Genomic DNA, 19,488 nt, shown 5'->3' with positions numbered 1-19,488 from the left:
ACCAGAGCGGGTAAGAAAATCCGACGTCTAAAGGCACCCCAGCACCCAACACCCCACGGCCTTGTGTGCCCAACCCAGTCGTGCCTAACCATCCCTCTACATCCCAACTTACCCCTCGAAGTGGTGGTCACTCCTGGAAGATCTTCGTCCCCGGGTCTGCAGTGCTTTTGTCCCGGAGAATCTCCATTGAATTCAACAGGGCACCCGACCTCAAATCTGAACCTTGCACCCGGCTGCCCTAGCGCCGCTGAGGGTGTCCCTTTGGTGGTAACTTGGTCCCCAACTTGCCCTGAGCTTAACTCTGGGAGCTTGGCTCCCACAACCCTGTGGCCTGCTTGCCAGCAGCCACCAACCGGAGTCCCCCTATCTCCCATAGGATAACATTGGGCCTCAACACTCTGCACCCGGCCGCCCGAGTGCCGCTGAAGGTGCAACAACAGTGCATCACTGACCCTGGGAGACCCCTGAGTCTAACCCCAGAACCCTAACTCATAAGACAGATTACTTACCTTGAAACCGATAACTCATTTTTCCTCATAGGATAACATTGACACTTCTTCTCCCAAAAAGTTTCTAAGTGTCGACTCTTGAAAACTGCAAATATTCCTTAAAAATCAGCCGATTAACCAAAACGCATTTTCTCAACTGTTTTCAGGAAATTTCCTAGTGCTGAATCCAGGATCCAGCACTGAGTCAGAAAAAGTAACAATAACCCTACTTACCTGCTAAGTGAATTTCCTCCCATAGGATAACATTGGTGATTCTTTGTGAAAACGTTTGTGTCAACTTTCGAAATACGATAATATTCCTTAAAAATCATACCTTTAACCAAATCGCATTTACTCACCTGTTTTCAGGAAATGTCCCAGGGTTGAATCTAGGATCCAGTCCTGTGGTTAGAAAAGTAATCTGAAAAGTAATTAACTGCATTTTACTTAAAAAGCCCATTCAATTGAATGTACTATACCTGCAATGTGTTGCAAACTGCTTTCTTAAACCTGTAATCAAAACCAGTACCAGTTATACTGCAATTCTGAACCGTGTTCAAACAAGTCAATTACTACAGCAAAGTATTCATATGCTTACCTGTACCAGGCTTGCTTGGTTCTAGAAGTAAAACAGTATTTTTTTTTTTATACAAAACAATTGGCCTAGAGTTCAGTTCTTTAGTGTGTGAGACCATTGGCTGACTGAGTGTGTACATCAAATGCTTTACACTGTCCTCTGATACTGCCTTACTGCTCGACCAAGCTACCACTTTAGAGAGTAAGGTTCCATCTAACTTTACCTCTGCCAAACCTCTGGGGACTCTTGAACTCTATACACACTGCACCTCACTTTGGTGAAGTATATATAGAGCCAGTTTCTTACAAGTGGTACTTTGTGAAAAGTGGCCACCCTATGGATGAGATCATGATAAGCTGTGGTGTCATAAGGGGTGTAAGGTCATGATGGACAGAGATCTCAATTGGAACTATCTTGTGGCTCTGCATCATATGAATCCCACAGATCCTCCGGAGGTGGGATTGAATATTGTTCTCCATCCCCCCATCCCCTGTGAAGAAGTGAAGTGAATCCTCAAGTGATTCAGTAGTGGGGTGAACGGATTAAAATTGTGGTGATAGAGTATGCACAGCAGGTGGTGGTAGCTGGCTGGTGTGCAGTCGGCTGGTAGCTTTAGCCTCTCTTCGTTTTCTTTGGAGGAATAGGAATGTCTAATGCCGCCTCAAAAGACAACTATCTTGGTAGGTTTTGCCCCTTAGTGAGGGGGGCCTGGTGAGGACACATTCTGTGCCTGGGTGGATCATCAGATACTTTTTACGAGTGTCCAATTCCTAATGAAGTCTCTCAAACACAGTTTCCACGGTCTCTGAAGAAGGTTTAGAGAATGTGTGTTTTTTCGGCTCCGATGCCGGCTTGGGTAAAGGTATTTTCAGTGACAAAGGCTTTGGCTCTGAAGCTGGGTTTTTTTGGTGCCGAAGTTGGATGTTGCTTCAGCTATGAAGATTTCTGCACCAAAGGTCGACTCAAGTCCGATGTGGAGGGCTTCGGGTCGATGACCGGCTGTTGGACTGTTTTTTCAGTACAGAGGCTGGATGTGTTCGAAACAGCCGCACAGTGCTGATCACAGCCCAAAGGCAATGGTGGTGCAACAACAGACTTCGGCTTATGAAGTAGAATCGGGTAAGTCTTTGCCAAATGAAATTCGATCCTGAAGGGTTAAGTACCAAGGGAGCCACTGCCAAATCGAATCCCCCAGACTAATTCGACATCGATGGTATAAGTAGGGAGACAGGGATCGAACCGCGATTAAAAACAATATCAACGGTATCAGAGAAAGGATCGATGACAGTGTTCAACCGGAGTAAAGGAGCACATGTCTGAACCAGACGACAGAAAAAAAACAATCTAATAATTGAGTTGAGGACCATGTGCATTGCAAACAAGAGGAGTTACTCCACCTTGTGACTAACGATTCATTAGAAGAAAAACAGCTTGCACACCAAATGCTAGATGGCAGACTTATGTTAAGTATATGCATCTGCAGCCACAAATGCCATCAAACATGTGAGTTACAAATAAAAAAGCCAATGGTAAGCCATGGGCGGAATGCATTCCTAGGTCCGCTTTCTGAAAATCCCCATTATTTATTTAGCAAACCAGACAGCTGTGCTGTCTGGTATGCTTCGACCTAAAAAGGAGGGTCCTAAAAGTAGAATTACCCATTTTAATTCCCATAGGAAAGCTTCCTCTCCAATACTATAAAAAAAACACACTGAATAGAATTACACTAAATGTTGCACATGGTTAGAATTTCACTCCCAAAGTGTGCTTTTTGTGGTTTGGTGTAAATCCATTTAGTAGTTTTAAAGAAATTTGCATTTAAAGAGGGGCTCAGGTTGGGCACTACAGGGCTAACCATCAGAAAAAGTCAGAGCTATCTGGCCCGTTTTGTACAATAAGAGTAATTTATTATGACTGGTAGCATAACTTTTTTCTCTTGTCGACGGTTTTTGTAGCACAGATCCAGAGAAGGAACAGCCGTACCAAATCTAACTGACAGGCTGAGATATGATTCAGAGCCCTGAAATACAAAATAAAAGGCAGATCAAGGGGGCAGAGTGCGCACATCCTGAATCCTGGGCCCATGTGGGTGTGTGGGATCCCCGAAGGGACCTTCCCTTAAGTTAAATTGTAACCAACAATAGTGGTTTTTGTGACAAGTGCTTTTGTGTTGTTCCCTTGAGGTCTGTTGGTAAGTCAGTTAGAAAACCCTCTGACCTTTGGTGCTTTTGTGAAACGTTGATGAAAAAAAACCTTCCTCCTTTGACTCCGGAACTCCTGAATTTGACGATAGTGACTAAGTAAGTCAAGGAGATTCCAGGCCTTATGTTTCATGTCATTCAGGGTGGGACTAGGGACCAAATGGTCGCAGAATCCCACACAAAAATAGAAGGGGCACTAAAGAACAAGTTACTTACCTTCGGTAACACACTATCTGGTAGAGACTATCTAGCTGCAGATTACTTACCTTTGAATTTCCCAGGCGTCAGGGTGGATTCGGAAACTTTTGTTGAGCAATACCCCTTCCGTGCAGCATCGGGTGGCTCCATTCGGCTCTGCGTGACGTCAGCGGTAGCGTCAGTTATAAAGTTGCGGTGCCTATATAGGCGCCACCCAGGCACACAGACGACAGTAAGTTTCGTTTTTTCCACGCCAGAAGAGCAGAGCCATGAAGTAACTGACTTAGTCGTGTGCAAAACTAAGGCCCTGAAAGAGGAGTAACCCTAGCCCTATATTATTAGTCTGCAAAGCAGGGAGGCTTGGGTGGAGCTGAAAGTAATCTGCAGCTAGATAAACTCTCTTCCAGATAGTGCGTTACCGAAGGTAAGTAACTTGTCCATCTGATAGAGATTTCTAGCTGCAGATTCTTTACTTTGAATTAGATACCCAAGCCATACCATCCCGGCGGTGGGTGCGGACCAATACCTTAAAGTAGAAAGCCCTGTAGGACCGAACAGGCAAAGTGCCCATTTCTACGGACCTGAACATCCAGGCAGTAAGTAGTGTTTTGTAAATGTGTGCAATGAAACCCACGTTGCCACTTGACAGATGTCTTGGACTGGGACAGCCAGAGCCAAGGCCGTAATCGCAACCTTTCCCTTGGTGTAATGGGCCCTGAATCCCTCAGAGGGCCGCTTCTTTGCCAGGGAATAACAGATCTTGACGCAGAGAACGAGCCAGCAAGAGATAGTCCTTTCCTGCACTGCCTTTCCCTTCCCTTCTTTCCTCCCTCGTACCCCACAAAGAGTTGGTCATCGATCCGGAACTCTTTAATGCAGTTGAAGTAGAACGACAACGGCCTTCTTGGGTCCAGCGGGTGGAGACACTTCTCTTCCTTAGAAGGATGCGGGGGAGCAAAGAAGGTGGGCAACATGATGGACTGACCAAAATGGAAAGGGGTCACAACCTTTGGTAAAAAAGATGCTCGGTGCAAAGTACCACCTTGTCCGGAAAGTACATAAGATAAGGAGGCAAGCACGATAATGCCTGCAGTTCACTCACCCTCCGGGCAGATGTATTTCAACATCAAAAAGTCTATTTTGATGGTCAACAACCGGAGGGGACAATTGTGTAAAGGCTCAAAGGGAGCGCACATCATATAGGTGAGGACCAAATTAAAGTCCCACTGCGGCACAACAAAGGGCGTAGGTGGAAACAGATGAGCCAGCTCTTTCAGAAATCTATGCACAACAGGAGATTTGAAGAGAGAAGGCTGGTCTGGCAGCTGCAAAGAAGCAGACAGAGCAAAAAGGTAACCCTTGAGAGTTCCCAAGGCAGAGCCCTGCTGGGCAAGGGTCAGAATGAACAAAAGGACAGTAAAAAAAAAAAAAAAAAGCAGAAAGAGGGTCAATAGACCTTTCTGTACAGTATAAAACAAATTTCTGCCAACGGCAGGCGTATACCGTCTTAGTGGAGGGCCACCTGGCTGCCAGAATAACATTACATACTTTGGGAGGAAGATGAAAAGCCATCAACTGCCACCGCTCAATCTCCACACATGGAGGCGCAGAGTTGACAGGTTCGGGTGGAAAACCTTCCCCTGCTGCTGCGACAGAAGATCTTCCCTAAAGGGCAGCCTAATCAGAGGATTAGAACCAAGTCCCGCACACACGTTTAGGGTATTGGTTTTAGTGTAAAAACCACAGTTTAAAGTACTTCTTGTGCACAAATGTGAAGGTCGACACCAGGAAAATCTTTATGATTAATTTTATATCAAGTTTCTTGAACTAGATACAGAAAGAAAACCAGCCGACACGTGTTTCGTCACTCGGGAGTTACCAGACTCATCGCCCAGTCCGAACCACAAAAATGACTTGGGCCCGGCCGTTCCTGATCTTCGTCAGAACCCTGGGCAGGAGTGGTATGGGCAGAAAGGCATACAACAGGCCTGAGCTCCATTCACGACAAAAAGCGTCGCTGAGCGATTGCCGCCATGAACACTCTAGCGCACAGTACTGCTGACACTGCGCACTCTCTTCGGAGGCAAACAAATCTAACCAAGGTTCTCCCCACTGCTGAGAGAGACCTTGCGCCACCTACGACTGAAGACACCAATCATGATTAGCTAGCATTGACGTCCGAGTTCGTCCGCACTGGCGTTCAGAGAACCTGCCAGATGTTGAACTACCAGGGTTATGCTCCGCTGTTACAGCCATGTCCAGAGATGCAGGGCTTCTCGACAAAGGGTCCACAAACCCACCCCGCCCTGCTTGTTCAAGTACCAGATGGCGGTGGTGTTGTCCGTGAACACTTGCACGAGCATCCCCTTGAGAGAGGGAAGAAATGCCTTCAATGCCAGAAGAATCGCCCAGAGCTCCAAAAAATGTATGTGGAGCCAGGTCTCCACCAGAGACCAGTGTCCCTTGATCGCCACTTCTCCCAGATGGCCACATCATCCCAGAAGTGATGCATCTATCATGATTGTGAAATCTGGGAAGGGAGTGGGGTCTGCCATTGACCCAATCGCAGTACGTCAACCACCACTGCATATCTTTCACAGTTCCTTCCGAGATCTGGACCAAGTGGGTGAGATTCCCTTCATGCTGTGCCCATTGGAACTTCAGGTCCAACTGCAGACCCTGCATATACACCACCTGGCAAGCTTTACCACCAGTATGCAGGAAGCCATGAGGCCCAACAGCCTCAGAGACAGTCTCATCGAAATCCAGGATAGAGGCTGAAACATCGGAATCATAACCTGAAAATCGTTGAGTCGCTGCTTGGAAGATAGGCACGAACCTGCACTGTGTACAGAACAGCTCCAATGAAAGGGAGCGTCTGAAAAGGAGTCAGGTGTGACTTCAGCGCGTTTATAGAGAAGCCCAGTGAATGCAGGAGGTCCGCCGTAGTCTGAAGGTGGGAGATGACTGCCTGGGGCAGAAATGCCTTCAACAGTCAGTCGTCAAGGTGGGGGGGAAGACTGGCACCCATAAACTTTGCAGATGAGCTGCGACCACCGCCATCACCATGGCGAACACCCGAGGAGCACTGGTATGACCGAAGGGGAGCACAGTAAACTGAAAGTGCTCGCAGCCTACCTTGAATGGCAGGTAACGCCTGTGGCCCATCAGGATGGGAATGTGAAAATACGCGTCCTGCAGGTCAAACGCTATCATCCAGTCTTCCAGGTCGAGGGCAGAAAAGACCTGAGCAACTTTAACTTCCCCTTCTAGAAGAAGAGATTGACGGTACGAAGATCCAAAAGGGGCCGCAGCCCATTTGTTCTTCTTCGGAATCAGAAAGTAGCGGGAACAACAACCACTGTCTACTTCGGAAAACAGAGAACCTTTCTATAGCTCCTTGGCCAAGACAGCTGTAACTTCAGCTTGGAGTGACCTTAAATCATCCTCGGTCAGGCGTTCCTGATTTGGCAGAATGAGAGGTGGCAAAGAGAGGAAAGGCAGAGAAAAGCCCTCCTGGACGATCTGCAAGACCCACTAGTCCGATGTTATGGGTCCCCAGTGGGGGAGATGACGAATTCTCCCACCAACTGGAGGGGTGTGGTCCTGCAGAGTTAGCCTACGAGTGCTTGGAGGCTGCGGCTGCCGGGGGTAGAGTGACCGATGACTTCGAGGCCTCCATTCCTGGATTGGAATGAACAGCATCCACATCCTCGCACGGCTTGGGCAGGCTGTGCAGGACGGTGGCTACGATAGGACTGACGTGGCTGGAAACCCTTTCCATTGCCACAAAAGGGGCGAAAGGGAGGAAGGCCACAAGAAGTGGAGGAGAGGCCCAAGGACTTGGCCATAGCTCGAGAGTCCTTGAACGTGATGGTTTCCATCAAAGAGCATGTCCATCAGATTGGCTTGGACATCGCCCGAGAAGGCACTTGTTCTAAGCCAGGCGTGGTGTCTTAAGGCCACTGTTGTTGAAATTGACCTGCCCTGCGAATCCATCGTGTCTAGGCTACACCGTATGGTGAATTTTGCTGCATCTCTTCTATACTTCACAGCTTGGGACAGCACAGCCCGGGCCTCCTCTGGGACCTGTAGAAACACTTGTGCACCCATCTCCCAAAGGGAAAGGGGAGAAACGGCCCAATAAGCATGTAGTATTCATCAACTGCAATGCCAGGCCAGAGAACAATTTCTTCCCAAATGAGTCTAACTCCTTGGATTCGCTATCCGGAGGGGCGGAAGGGCACGTGCCCTGGGATGTAGAGACCTGCACCACCAAACTTTCTGGGGTGGGGTGTTTAGGCTGCGGAACTTTGGGTCACCCAGAGCTGGGCGATGGCGGCATGTAATCGTCCTATTCACTGCAGCCCCTGTGCTAGGCTTGGACCACATGCCTAGAACGACGGCTGCCGAGTGCCTCATTAAAGGGCAAAAGGGGTACAGAGGTGAAAGCCCCTGGTTGAGGCACCTTGGTCAGGAGATTAGTCCTGACCAACACTGAAGGCAGCTCTAGTCCAAGGACCTCAGCTGCCCTCTTTACCACCATGGCATAGGATGCTCCCTCCTCCGTAGCCACTGTTGGCAGAGAAAGCATGCCAGTATCTGGGGAAGTGTCCAATCTACTGGCCTATCCAAGTTCTCCACACCAGTCCAAGTTCTCCTTAGAGACATCCTGGTGTTCCAGAGAGTCCATAGATCCCTCCTATTCCTCTCCCGAGCCTAGCATATCCTCAAAATGCTCAGGCGACAACACAGAACCCCTGACTTCAATCGACGTCGGAATCAGCGTTGAGCGACGACGTTACAGTTCCATGTCATCGGGGATAAGGATGGAGCTCGCACCACCGATGGGCACTGGCGGCACCGACGTCTGGTCCGACACCAGAGGAGGTCATGTTGGCACAACCAGCGTCGACCCAGATCGGATCCTTGAGGCCCCTCCGGAGCCGTGGCCAGAGCAGACAGCATCTAACCCGAAGGGGCCCATTCTGACTGCCCAGGTCCCGAGGGCTCACCAGCGGGGTCGTTCCACTCGAATACCCAGTGCATGGCCTGGAAAAATTATTTTATGTGAGCGGGAGTCACTCTGGCACCCGGAAAGAGAGGGAGGCACTGAAGTCGACTCTGGCTCTGGCCCCAAGGAACCGTGCTTAGAGCGTTGGTGCTCCTTATCTTTCCAGACGACGGACACCAGCAGAGGTGAAGTCCACGTAGACATCCTCTTCTTCTTATGCCTCTTTCCTGAGTGTCCCGAGGACCTTGAGTGGGAAGAAGAGGACTTAGGCCTCTTCTTCAATCCGGACCGGGTAATCTGCGGCATCTCGCTGGATGGAGTTGACTGCCAGGCCGTGAGGAGCTTCAATGCTCTCTCCCTCAAGGCCTTCACAGAGCCATGGCCTGGCAGTCCGAGACACCAGAGACAGACGAGATAGGGATCGGTGACAGACATCATGCGTATACAGGCACCGCACGGCTTGAAACCTGTTTTTCTTGAAGACATCCCTCGCAAATGAAGTGGAAATCTTTTATAAAAATAGTCAAGAAAAAATCTGCCAAAAAGCAGAAGTGGGGTAGCTCTTCCTGAATCGCTTCTTCACTGGCACGGAAAGAAAAGAACAGACGTCCGTGGGGGGAGGGGGTGGGGGGCAGGGGGGGAGCGCCTATATAGACACCGCAATGTTATAACCGATGCTACTGGCGCGGACGTCACACGGAGCAGAAAGGATCCACCCGACACCGCGCGCAAGGGATATTGCTCATCAGAAGTTTCCGGATCCAGCCTGTGTAAGAAAGTGGCTCTGTATATACTGTTCGCAAATAGGTACAGAGTCCACAGTCCCCAGAGGTTTGGCAGAGGCTAAAGTTAGATATAACCTTGCTCTCTAAAGTGGTAGCTTGGTCGAGCAGTAAGGCAGTATCAGAGGACAGTGTAAAGCATTTGTTGCGCAGTCAGTCAGCAAATGGTCTCACACACTCAATAACTGAACTCTAGGCCAATGGTTTGTATATAAAAATATATGGTTGTTTTATTTTAGAACCAAAAATAGGTATCAAAATATACTTTCTCAGAATGAGATACAGTTGTTGCAATAGGCAACACAATTCAAACACAATTATAACATTGAGCTCAATGAGACTTTTTAAGTAAATGCAGTTTGTTACTTTATGAATGATTTTCTTAACTCAGGGTTGGATCCTGGATTCAACCCTGGTGCATTTCCTGTAAACAGTTGAAGGAAATCGTTTTTGTTACACAGGCGATTTTTAGTGAATATTTGTAAGTTTCTAAAATCGACAGAAGAATTTCTGGCAAAAACCAGGCAATGTTATCCTATGGAGGAAAATCAAGTTATTGGTAAGTACAGTTGTAATTACTTTTCAGGGTCAGTGCTGGGCACCAAGATCCAGCACTGCTCTTGATAACAAGTGAGTAATTTCGTTTTCGTTGATCGGCTGATTTTTAGTGAATATTTTAAAGTTTCAAAACTCGACACTTAGAAGAAATTTCAAGTGAAACCAGTCAATGTTACCCTATGGAAGAAAGGAATATGCTACTTACCAGTATGCATCTGTTCTTGGCATGTAGAGCTGCAGAGTTGTACACTTAGCATAGATCGCCATCTGGTGTTGGGCCCGGATGTTTGCAGTTTGTTTTTCTTCTTGGACAGTCTTTGGAAGTCACGAGTTTGGGGACTCCTCCTTCGGTCCGTACTGCGCATGGGCTTCGGCTCCATCCTCAGATTGTTTTTCGCCAACAGGGAAATGATGGAGCGTAGTAATAACAGTGAGAAACCCATGTGTTGTATCTAAATAAGATGTACTGGAACGGAAACAGGTAGCCGGGGAGGCAGGTGGGCGTGTACAACTCTGCAGCTCTACATGCCAAGAACAGATGCATACTGGTAAGTAGCATATTCCGTTCGAGGCATATGAGCTGCAGATTGTACACTTAGCATAGATTATATAGCAGTACCCAACCTTAGCGGCGACCACCGGTATCCGTTGCAGCTGTTTGAAAAAGTGTCTTTAGTACAGCCTGGCCCACCCTAGCTTGCTGCTTGGAATGCACATCTACACAGTAGTGTTTTGTGAAGGTGTGCGGTGTAGACCATGTGGCTGCTTTGCAGATGTCATCTAAGGGTATATTCCCTAGAAAAGCCATAGAAGCCCCTAACTTTCTTGTAGAGTGGGCTTTAGGAGGAACAGATAATGTTCTCTTTGCCTTTTGATAGCAAATTTGTATGCATTTTACAATCCACCTAGCTATCCCTGATTTCGAAATGGGGTTGCCTTTATGTGGTGGAGAGAAGGAAACGAACAATTGTTTAGTCTTCCTGAAGGGTTGCGTTCTTTGTATGTAGTATAGCAACGCCCTTTTCACATCAAGTGTGTGTAAGGCCCTTTCCGCAACAGATTGGGGTTGCGAAAAGAAGACAGGTAATTCCACTGATTGATTGAGATGGAAGGGGGAAATGACTTTGGGCAGAAACTTCGGGTTTGTACGAAGTATGACCTTGCTGTGATGCATTTGTATGTAGGGTTCCTGTATGGTGAACGCTTGTATTTCACCAACCCTTCTAAGGGAAGTAATAGCTACAAGGAAAGCTGTTTTCCAGGTGAGAAACTGTAGCTCACATTTGTGCATTGGTTCGAAGGGCGGACCCATTAGTCGTGTAAGAACTAAATTTAGATTCCATACAGGGGAAGGTGGTGCCCTGGGAGGAATTACTCGTTTAAGGCCTTCCATGAAGGCTTTAATAGCGGGCACTCTGAAGAGTGATAAATGCTGTCTGTTTTGTAGATAAGCAGCGATCGCTGCTAGGTGTAGGCGTATGGATGAATATGCCAGGTTACACCTGTGAAGATGGAGCAGATAGCATATGATGTGCTGTATGGATGCATCTAGAGGGTTGATTGTATTATTACGGCAGTAAATTACAAATCTTTTCCACTTTGCGGCATAGCATGCTCTAGTGGTAGGACGTCTGGCTTCCATGATGATGTTCATGCAATCAGGGGGAAGGTTAAGGTATCCGAATTCTAAGATTTCAGGAGCCAGATCGCCAGGTTGAGCTGAGCTGGGTCCGGGTGCCTGATTTCTCCATGGTTCTGGGTTAGGAGGCATGGGGATAGGTGCAGTTTTTGATGTGGTACCACTGATAGTTGTAGTAGCGTGGTGTACCACGGCTGCCTGGCCCACGTGGGAGCTACCAGAATGAGTGTGAGGGAGTGTTGTTGTAGCTTCCTGACCACTAATGGAATTAGTGGGAGAGGTGGAAAGGCGTATGCAAATCTGCCTGACCAGTTCATCCATATCGCATTGCCCTTGGACAATGGGTGTGGGTATCTGGCGGCGAAGCTTGGGCATTTTTTGTTTTCGTGGGTGGCGAAGAGGTCTATCTGAGGATGCCCCCACTGTTGGAAGAATGGGTGAAGAACTTGTGGATGCAGTTCCCATTCGTGTAGTTGTTGCGTTTGTCTGCTGAGCAGATCTGCCATGGTGTTTTGTACGCCTGGAACGTGCTGTGCCAGGAGAAAGATGTTTTGGGGAATTGCCCATCTCCATATGCTCTAGGCTAAGCGGGAGAGCTGGGGAGAGTGTGTCCCCCCCTGTTTTTGTATATAATACATCGCAGTCATGTTGTCTGTGCGAATGAGGACTGCTTTGCCCGAAATCTGTTTTTGGAAAGATTTTAGGGCTAGAAAGATCGCCAAGAGCTCCAGATGGTTGATGTGGAGCGATTTTTGCTGTGGCGTCCATAGACCTTGCATGGTGAGGTGTAGGAGGTGCGCTCCCCAGCCGGAGAGCGATGCGTCCGCTGTTAGAATCACCTGAGGAACCGGGTCCAGGAACGGCCGCCCTTTGGAAAGGTTTGTGGTGTTCCACCACTGCAGAGAGTGATGTGTGCGGCCGTCCACCAACACCAGATCCGTCAGCTGACCCTGGGCCTGGTTCCACTGTTGTGCTAGGCACTCTTGAAGTGGACGCATGTGGAGTCTTGCATGGGGCACTATGAAGATGCAAGACGCCATCATTCCTATGAGCTTCATAAACACTCTTGCTGGAAGAGAGTGTTGAGGAAGGAATGTTTTGCGTAAGGCTTGAATGCTTGTGATTCTGGCTGAGTTTGGATAGGCAATACCCTTGGAGGTGTCTATAGTGGCCCCGAGATATTGCTTTGTGTGAGATGGTATGAGGTGGGACTTTTGGTAGTTCACCGTGAAGCCTAGCTGGTGGAGCAGTTGGATGGTGCTGTTTGTATGTTGCACACATTGGTCGTAGGACGCGGCTTTTATCAGCCAGTCGTCTAGGTAAGGGAAGACGTGAATATGTTGACGTCTGAGGTGTGCTGCTACTACTGCTAGGCATTTGGTAAACACCCGTGGTGCGGTGGTGACCCCGAAGGGGAGAACCGTGAATTGGTAATGTTGCCCGTCCACCACGAACCTGAGGTATTTCCTGTGAGAGGGGTGTATTGGAATGTGAAAGTATGCGTCTTTCAGATCCAAGGTTGTGAGAAAGTCTCCCTGGCAGAGGAGTGGGAGGACTTGTTGTAGGGTGACCATGTGAAAATGGTCTGAATGTATGTAGGCATTTAGAGGCCGGAGGTCGAGAATGGGTCTGAGGGTCCCGTCTTTCTTTGGTATTAAGAAATATAGGGAGTAGACCCCTAGATTTTGTTGATTGACGGGGACCTGCTCTATAGCGTGTTTTTGGAGGAGTGAGAGTACCTCTTGTTTGAGCAGTGTGGAATGTTCTTGAGACATTGGACGGTGCCTTGGTGGGATATTGGGTGGGGTAGATGTTAGTTCGAGACAGTACCCTGACCGAATGATTTGGGTCACCCATTTGTCCGATGTTATGGACTCCCATGCGTGGATAAAGTCTTGTAGTCTGCCCCCGACCGGAGTGGGATGGTCTGGGGGGAGCGGAGGGGAGTCATTGTGCGGGCGGGGTGGCAGAACGGGTGTTGTTGGTTTTGCCCCTGCCCTTATTGTTGTTGCCTCTGTAACCACCCCTTTGATTGCCCTTTGAAAAGGTATTTTGAGGAGGGGACTTGTAGGAGGTAGAGGCGTTATCGGTGGAGGAGCCTCTGCCTGTGCCACGAAAGGACGAGCGTCGAAAGGAACGTTTAGAGGCTTGTGTTTGGAGTGCCCCCATAGACTTTGCTGTGTCTGTGTCCTTTTTCATCTTTTCCAACGCTTCGTCTACCTTTGGCCCAAAGAGAGTTTGCTGGTCAAAGGGGTGATTGAGTATGGACGCCTGGACTTCAGGCTTGAACCCTGAGATCCTGAGCCAGGCATGGCGACGAAGCAGGACACTTGTATTTATGGCTCTAGAAGCAGTGTCGGCTGCATCGAGGGCACACTTAATGGAGGGGTTTGTAATTAGTTTACCCTCCTGTATCAGGTCATGAGCCTTGCGCTTGTGTTTTTCTGGAAGGTGCTGCATAAGAGCCTCTAGTTCGTCATAGTGTGCTCTGTCATATCGCGCAAGCAGTGCTTGTGTGTTTGCAATGCGCCACATGTTTGCAGCTTGGGAGGCGGTGCGTTTACCAGACGCGTCCAGAAGTTTAGATTCCTTGTCTGGCGGTGGGGCTTCTCCTGAGGATTGGGAGTTAGCCCGCTTTCTAGCTGTGGAGACAACTAGGGAATCTAGGGGAGCAGGGCCCTTAATGTATGCAGGGTCTGTGGGTGCCGCCTTGTACTTCTTCTCTATTCTAGGGTTCAGTACTCTGGCCCTGACAGGGTCTTTGAACACCTCTGTAGCGTGCTTGGTGACACCCTTAAGCATGGGTAAAATAGAAGTGGATTTGTCTTGTATGTCAAATGTATCCAGTAGGAAGTCTTCTTCCACTGGTTCACTGTGCATGTCCACCCCATGGTAGTGTGCTGCTCTCTGCACTAAATGATGAAACCCTAAGGAGTCCTCTGGAGGAGACGGCCTGGATGGGTATAGGTCGTCCTGAGGTATATCTGGTATATCAGGGTTATTGTAATCCTCCCATGGGTCTGGGGTCCCTGGTGGAGTGGGATCCATTGGGGCGTCCGCCGGGTAATTGTCCGGGTCCCCGTCATCCGGATCTGGGGATGGGGCCGGATCGTAGTGAGGTAGAGGTGGCGGAGACCTTGGAGGGGGAGGGGGTGGAGGAGGTGGAGGAGGTAGGGGAGGCGGTAGTGGGGAGGGCACTCTGAGGGGAGAAGTAGCAGAGTCCTTCCTTTTGGGTGGAGGAGGAGGAGCCGGAGTATCAAGGCGTCTTTTCTTGGTAATTAAAGTCAAAAGCCCAGTCTTTGGATCTTTGGACAGAGTCTTTTGTAAAGGGTCTGGTGTAAACAGAGCCAATGGTGCCGAATCGTCTGTCGGCACCGGTGATTTCGGAACCGAGGGTTTCGATGGTTTGTGTGCGCCATGCTTTCTTGAGGTCTCCGGGTGTTTCGGCGTCGAATGAGGTTTCGGCGCCGGGGCGTCGGTGCCGACGGATTTATGTTTGTGTTTGGTCGGCACCGAGTGTCCAGGCTTCGGCACCGGTGGCTTCGGAGTCGAGCTGGATATTGCTTTCTTCGGTGCCGGATGCTGTTTTTCGGCACCGGGCGTCGGCTGGCTCGATCCCGAGCTGCCGTGAGACTTTGGAGGCTTCGACACCGGGCCCGTAGGTGGGGTGATAGAAGCTTTGGTTTTGGTTTTGCCCAGGCCGGCAGGCGAGGGAGTAACCTGAGTCTCTTTGGTTTTCGGCGCGGGGGTGGGAGGGGGCATAGTACTCACGGCCCGCTGCGCCGGTGTAACGTCCTCCACGTCGGAGTCGTCGGCCTCGGAAGCGCTGACGACGTCTTCCTCCTGCTCGGTGTGTGTTTGCCCCGAAGCTTCGGCGCCGTCTCCGAAGATGTCCGGTGGAGCTGCAGAGGATGAGTGCGCCATGGTGCGTCGAGCTCTTCGATCTCGGATAGTCTTCTTCGATCGAAAAGACTTGCAGGCGGGGCAGTCTCTAGCCTCGTGTTCAGGAGAGAGGCAAAGGTTACACACCTGATGGAGGTCGGTGTGGGGAAATTTAGACCCACATTTTGGGCACTTTTTGAACGGAGTCCTTTCCATCGGCCGGGACCGGAGTCGAGGAGGGCCCGAAGGCCGGTGCCGATGTACGGGATGGAGAAAGTGCCGCTTCGAGAGATGAAGATGATGATGAAGAAACTCGAAGAATCGAGGATTTTCCGTCGAGGCTGGAACCGTAGAAGTTCGAAGCCGGAGCACGAAGTATCACATCCGAGCCCGATGGCGGAAAAAAACAATCTGAGGATGGAGCCGAAGCCCATGCGCAGTACGGACCGAAGGAGGAGTCACCAAACTCGTGACTTCTAAAGACTGTCCAAGAAGAAAAACAAACTGCAAACATCCGGGCCCAACACCAGATGGCGATCTATGCTAAGTGTACAATCTGCAGCTCATATGCCTCGAACAGGGAGTTATCGGCTTTTGGGTAAGTTCTCAACTGGCAGAATTAAGGTTCTGGACATAGACTCAGGGGGTCTCCCAGGGTCAGGTAGGTACAGTTGTTACACCCTCAGCAGCACAGGGGCAGCCGGGTGCAGAGAGAGTTAGGTCCAATGTTAGCCTATGGCGGGCAGGGGGCCTTTGGTTGGTGGCTGCTAGCAGGCAGGCCACGCGGCTGTGGGAGATGGTCTCCTGGTCACTTACTCAGGGCAAGTGGGGAAGAAAAATAGGACAGAGGTTGCACTCCCAGGGGAACTCTGGCAGCTGGGTGCAGGGTGCTTTTGAGCCGTCGGGCGCTTAATGGATTTCAATGGAGAAGCTCAGTGACGAACAAAGGCTGCAAGCTCGGGAAGGAAGATTCTTGAGGTGCGACCACCACTTTGAAAGGTAAGTTTGGAAGCTGTAGGTTAGGTAGGCACCCAGGAGCTGGGCACAGGGGGCCACAGGGCGCCGGGTGCAGGGGTGTCTTTTCGGGTCGGGAAATCTTACCCTCGGCTGGTAGCGGTTGGAGGGGTCCCTGGTTCTGAGGCTGCAGGCGTCGTCAGGAGCGTCGAGGTGGGTCCTTGGGTGCTGGATTCGGGGTCAAAGTTGCCGGGGGGACGTCCTCGTGGTCTTTGTCCACTCCGGCACAGGCCAGGCTTGGCGGGTGCAGAGTGTGCAGGAGTCGCGGTTCCTGGTTGGCACCAGGGGCTTGTTACTTGCTTTGAGCAGTACCACTGCTCATGGCAGTCCCAGTCTTTTTAGAGTCACAAGACAGTTAGGTCCTCCGGGGTTTTTGAGGTTGCTGACCACTGGAGATGCCGGGTTTCAGCAGGAGCAGGTTCGTGGGTCGACAGGCCTGTAGGGCTGGGGCCAAGTCAGTTGGTGTCTTCCTCTTGTTAGCTGCTGCACGGCAGGTCTTCTTTCTTCTTGTTCTTCTTGCTTGTTTCGGAATTGGGATCTGAGGAAGGAAGGTTCAGGGTGCCCCTAAATACTAAATTTGGGAGCGTTACAGGTAGGTAAAGGGTAGGGACCAATGGGTCACTTCCCTGGGGTGGGTACACCCCATATCCTGCCACTGTGGGAGGGGGGCAGTAGCCTAGTCCTGATTGGGCAGGGCTCCCCATCTTCAAGATGGCGAGAGCCCGGAGATGTGCTTCACCTCGCCTCCTCCACCTGAGGGGTGGGGTTGGTAGAGGCTGGCACACCCCCTTAACTCCCTTGGGGTTTCCCGCCAGTCTTCCAGTTAAAGTGGGGGTCAGAACCGATGGGGGCCAGTTGCTGAGTACAGCAAGTGGCCTGGAGAAGCTCACAAAGGCGGCATGCCTTTGAAGCTTCCCCTGCCCATCCTGGGGGAGGAGACCTAGCACCTCGCCCAGGATGTGCATTGTTGCAGGCCCAGGAGAGCGGATGGCTCTCTACACAGGGGTCCAGCAACATGTCTGCTGTGTGGCAGCCTAGGCAACCCCTCAGACAGGACGTGGATTGTAGGTTAGGTTCAGGGGGCAACTCTAAGATGCCCTCTGTCGAGCATTGTACATTAAATCCCAAACTGGCATCAGTGCGGGTTTAATGTGCTGATACCAAACTTCTCAGTCTTCAGTGTTGTCATCATGGTGATGTGGAGTTCGTGTTGACAACCTCCCAGCACCATATATTCTTAATGGCAGCACTGCACTTACAGTGCCCAGGAATGGACATGGGTACTGTAGGGGCAAAGGGCTCATACACCTGTGCCCACACCACTGGCATAGGGCACCCAGCTAGAGGGTTGACTGAGGTATGCCAGGGCAGTGTGTGTTGTGGGCATGGCACACAGGGATGTGTGCCATGTCGACTCTTGGTTTCATTCTGCACCAAGACACACAGCCTTCAAAGGCAGTGGGGGTGTGTGTGTCAGGGTACAGGGCCTCTAAGGGTGGCACAATAAGTGCTGCAGCCCTTAGGGGCCTTCTCTGGTTACAAGGCCCTGGGTACCATTTACCAGGGGCTGACATGTGGCTAGAGATGCCAATTGGGTTTAGGCTTCATGCAGTTTTTATCGAAGAAACACAGGCCCTGGGTACCTGATAGGCAGGATCCCAGGGCACACTCAGTCAAAGTACATCAGCAATTCAGCAAAAAGTGGGGGCATACCATGCAAGAAAGATGGCACATTCTCACAGCCGGACGCCTGGGAAATTCAAAGGTCAAGAATCTGCAGCTAGAAGTCTCTATCAGGTAGAACCAATCACAGACCAAACCAACAGATGGCAAAAACGTGTGTTAATCCATAAAAGATTCATGCTAGAAAACTGTGGCATACTTTGGCAGTCTCAAACAAAACTCTGCTACAAACTTCATTGAGTTTACTGCTTGGCTTAAGGTATGTTCAAACAAAAAGCTATCCAAGGGATCTTGCTGGTTGTCCAAGTAGCAGCATATATCTCAAATCCATCTAAAGGACTCAGGATGCAATTTCTCCTATACACATCTTCTGAGATTGCACAACACATCTTCTGAGATTGCACAAAGTAAACAGGTAAGACCTGTTTGGGTTTATATGTAAGCCTGAAACCAGGCTGAAAAATCCATCTCTTCTAATAGGGCAGGTAAAGCCTGCGCCAGATCCAGCACATTCAACAGTCCTCCACGTACAGGGAGATTTTTTTATCAGCTTGGAAGCATAATGATTGTATTTACCATTTTCTTATCAACATATATTTGTCTTTGGCTTTCACAAAGCCACACGCTGGTTCTTGAGTAAGAACTCGAAAACATAACTCACGAGAAAACTATCTCCAATATACCAGGAAATGTTGCTCACACACCACTGTTAAGCAAATAAAATATATACATGACTTGCCTGACTCTTCTTGTTCATTATTCATCTCCTTCTGGAACACTGGCGTCTTGGAAACAGGAAAGCATGGTGAAATCCCAGATTTAGCAAATGGATCAGCTAAAAGAAAGGCAGAATATACAGGAGAACTTAATAGTAGATTAAAGGAGTCAACGCTTGGTGGACGGGGGAGGGGTAGGAGTGCTCTTCAGATTTTGTCTGAAATAAATTGGTAGCCTAGTGTCAGGTTACAAAATGGTACTTTATAATAAATTACCAACACTGGGAAGATGACAGTAAGAATCCTAGAAAATTGTCTAAGTTGTTGGAAACGTTTATAGCCCCACTACAGATCAAGTGGCACTTCACGGACACGCTCACGTTTGGACTGGAGCAGCTCAGGCAACTGAGGTTTAAAGAGCCACAGCCATCTCCTTGGCCGTCCATGGGGGAAGATTTGGGGCAATACGCCACTCTCACTGCGGAGCCAGAAATGTATAAACATCTTTACATTTTATGTAACACAACGTCTGTCTACTTTGGGCATTAAAGGTTTAACTGTCCAAGAAGGTATTTATCCCACCCAAGCTTAGTTTATAAGGAAACTTTTAAAACATTGAAAAAGAGCTCCAAGGAGATGCTTTTTGCCTAAAACTACAAGACATCAAAAAGCTGTTGTGAAATTTATAGGAAAGGGGATTTTTATGAGGTGTGTTTGTGAGACTTGACCACGTAAT

The 19,488-nt window shown here is 49.4% G+C and overlaps 1 protein-coding gene across 9 annotated transcripts in view; it reads right to left on the bottom strand.

Moving 5' to 3' along the window:
- Window positions 1-19,488, bottom strand: part of LOC146799881 (uncharacterized) — a 638,539-nt gene that overhangs the window by 124,663 nt on the left and 494,388 nt on the right. For all 9 annotated transcript variants that reach the window (XM_085620807.1, XM_085620809.1, XM_085620804.1 and 6 more), the window contains one exon: window positions 18,776-18,871. In XM_085620807.1, the coding sequence (XP_085476933.1) occupies window positions 18,776-18,871 (96 nt within the window). The remainder of the gene's footprint in view (window positions 1-18,775; window positions 18,872-19,488) is intronic.

This window comes from Triturus cristatus, chromosome 8 (genome assembly GCF_964204655.1).
Source record: "Triturus cristatus chromosome 8, aTriCri1.1, whole genome shotgun sequence".
In the NCBI taxonomy this organism is placed as follows: Eukaryota; Metazoa; Chordata; class Amphibia; order Caudata; family Salamandridae; genus Triturus; species Triturus cristatus.
This window is presented reverse-complemented; position numbering and strand designations above follow the sequence as displayed.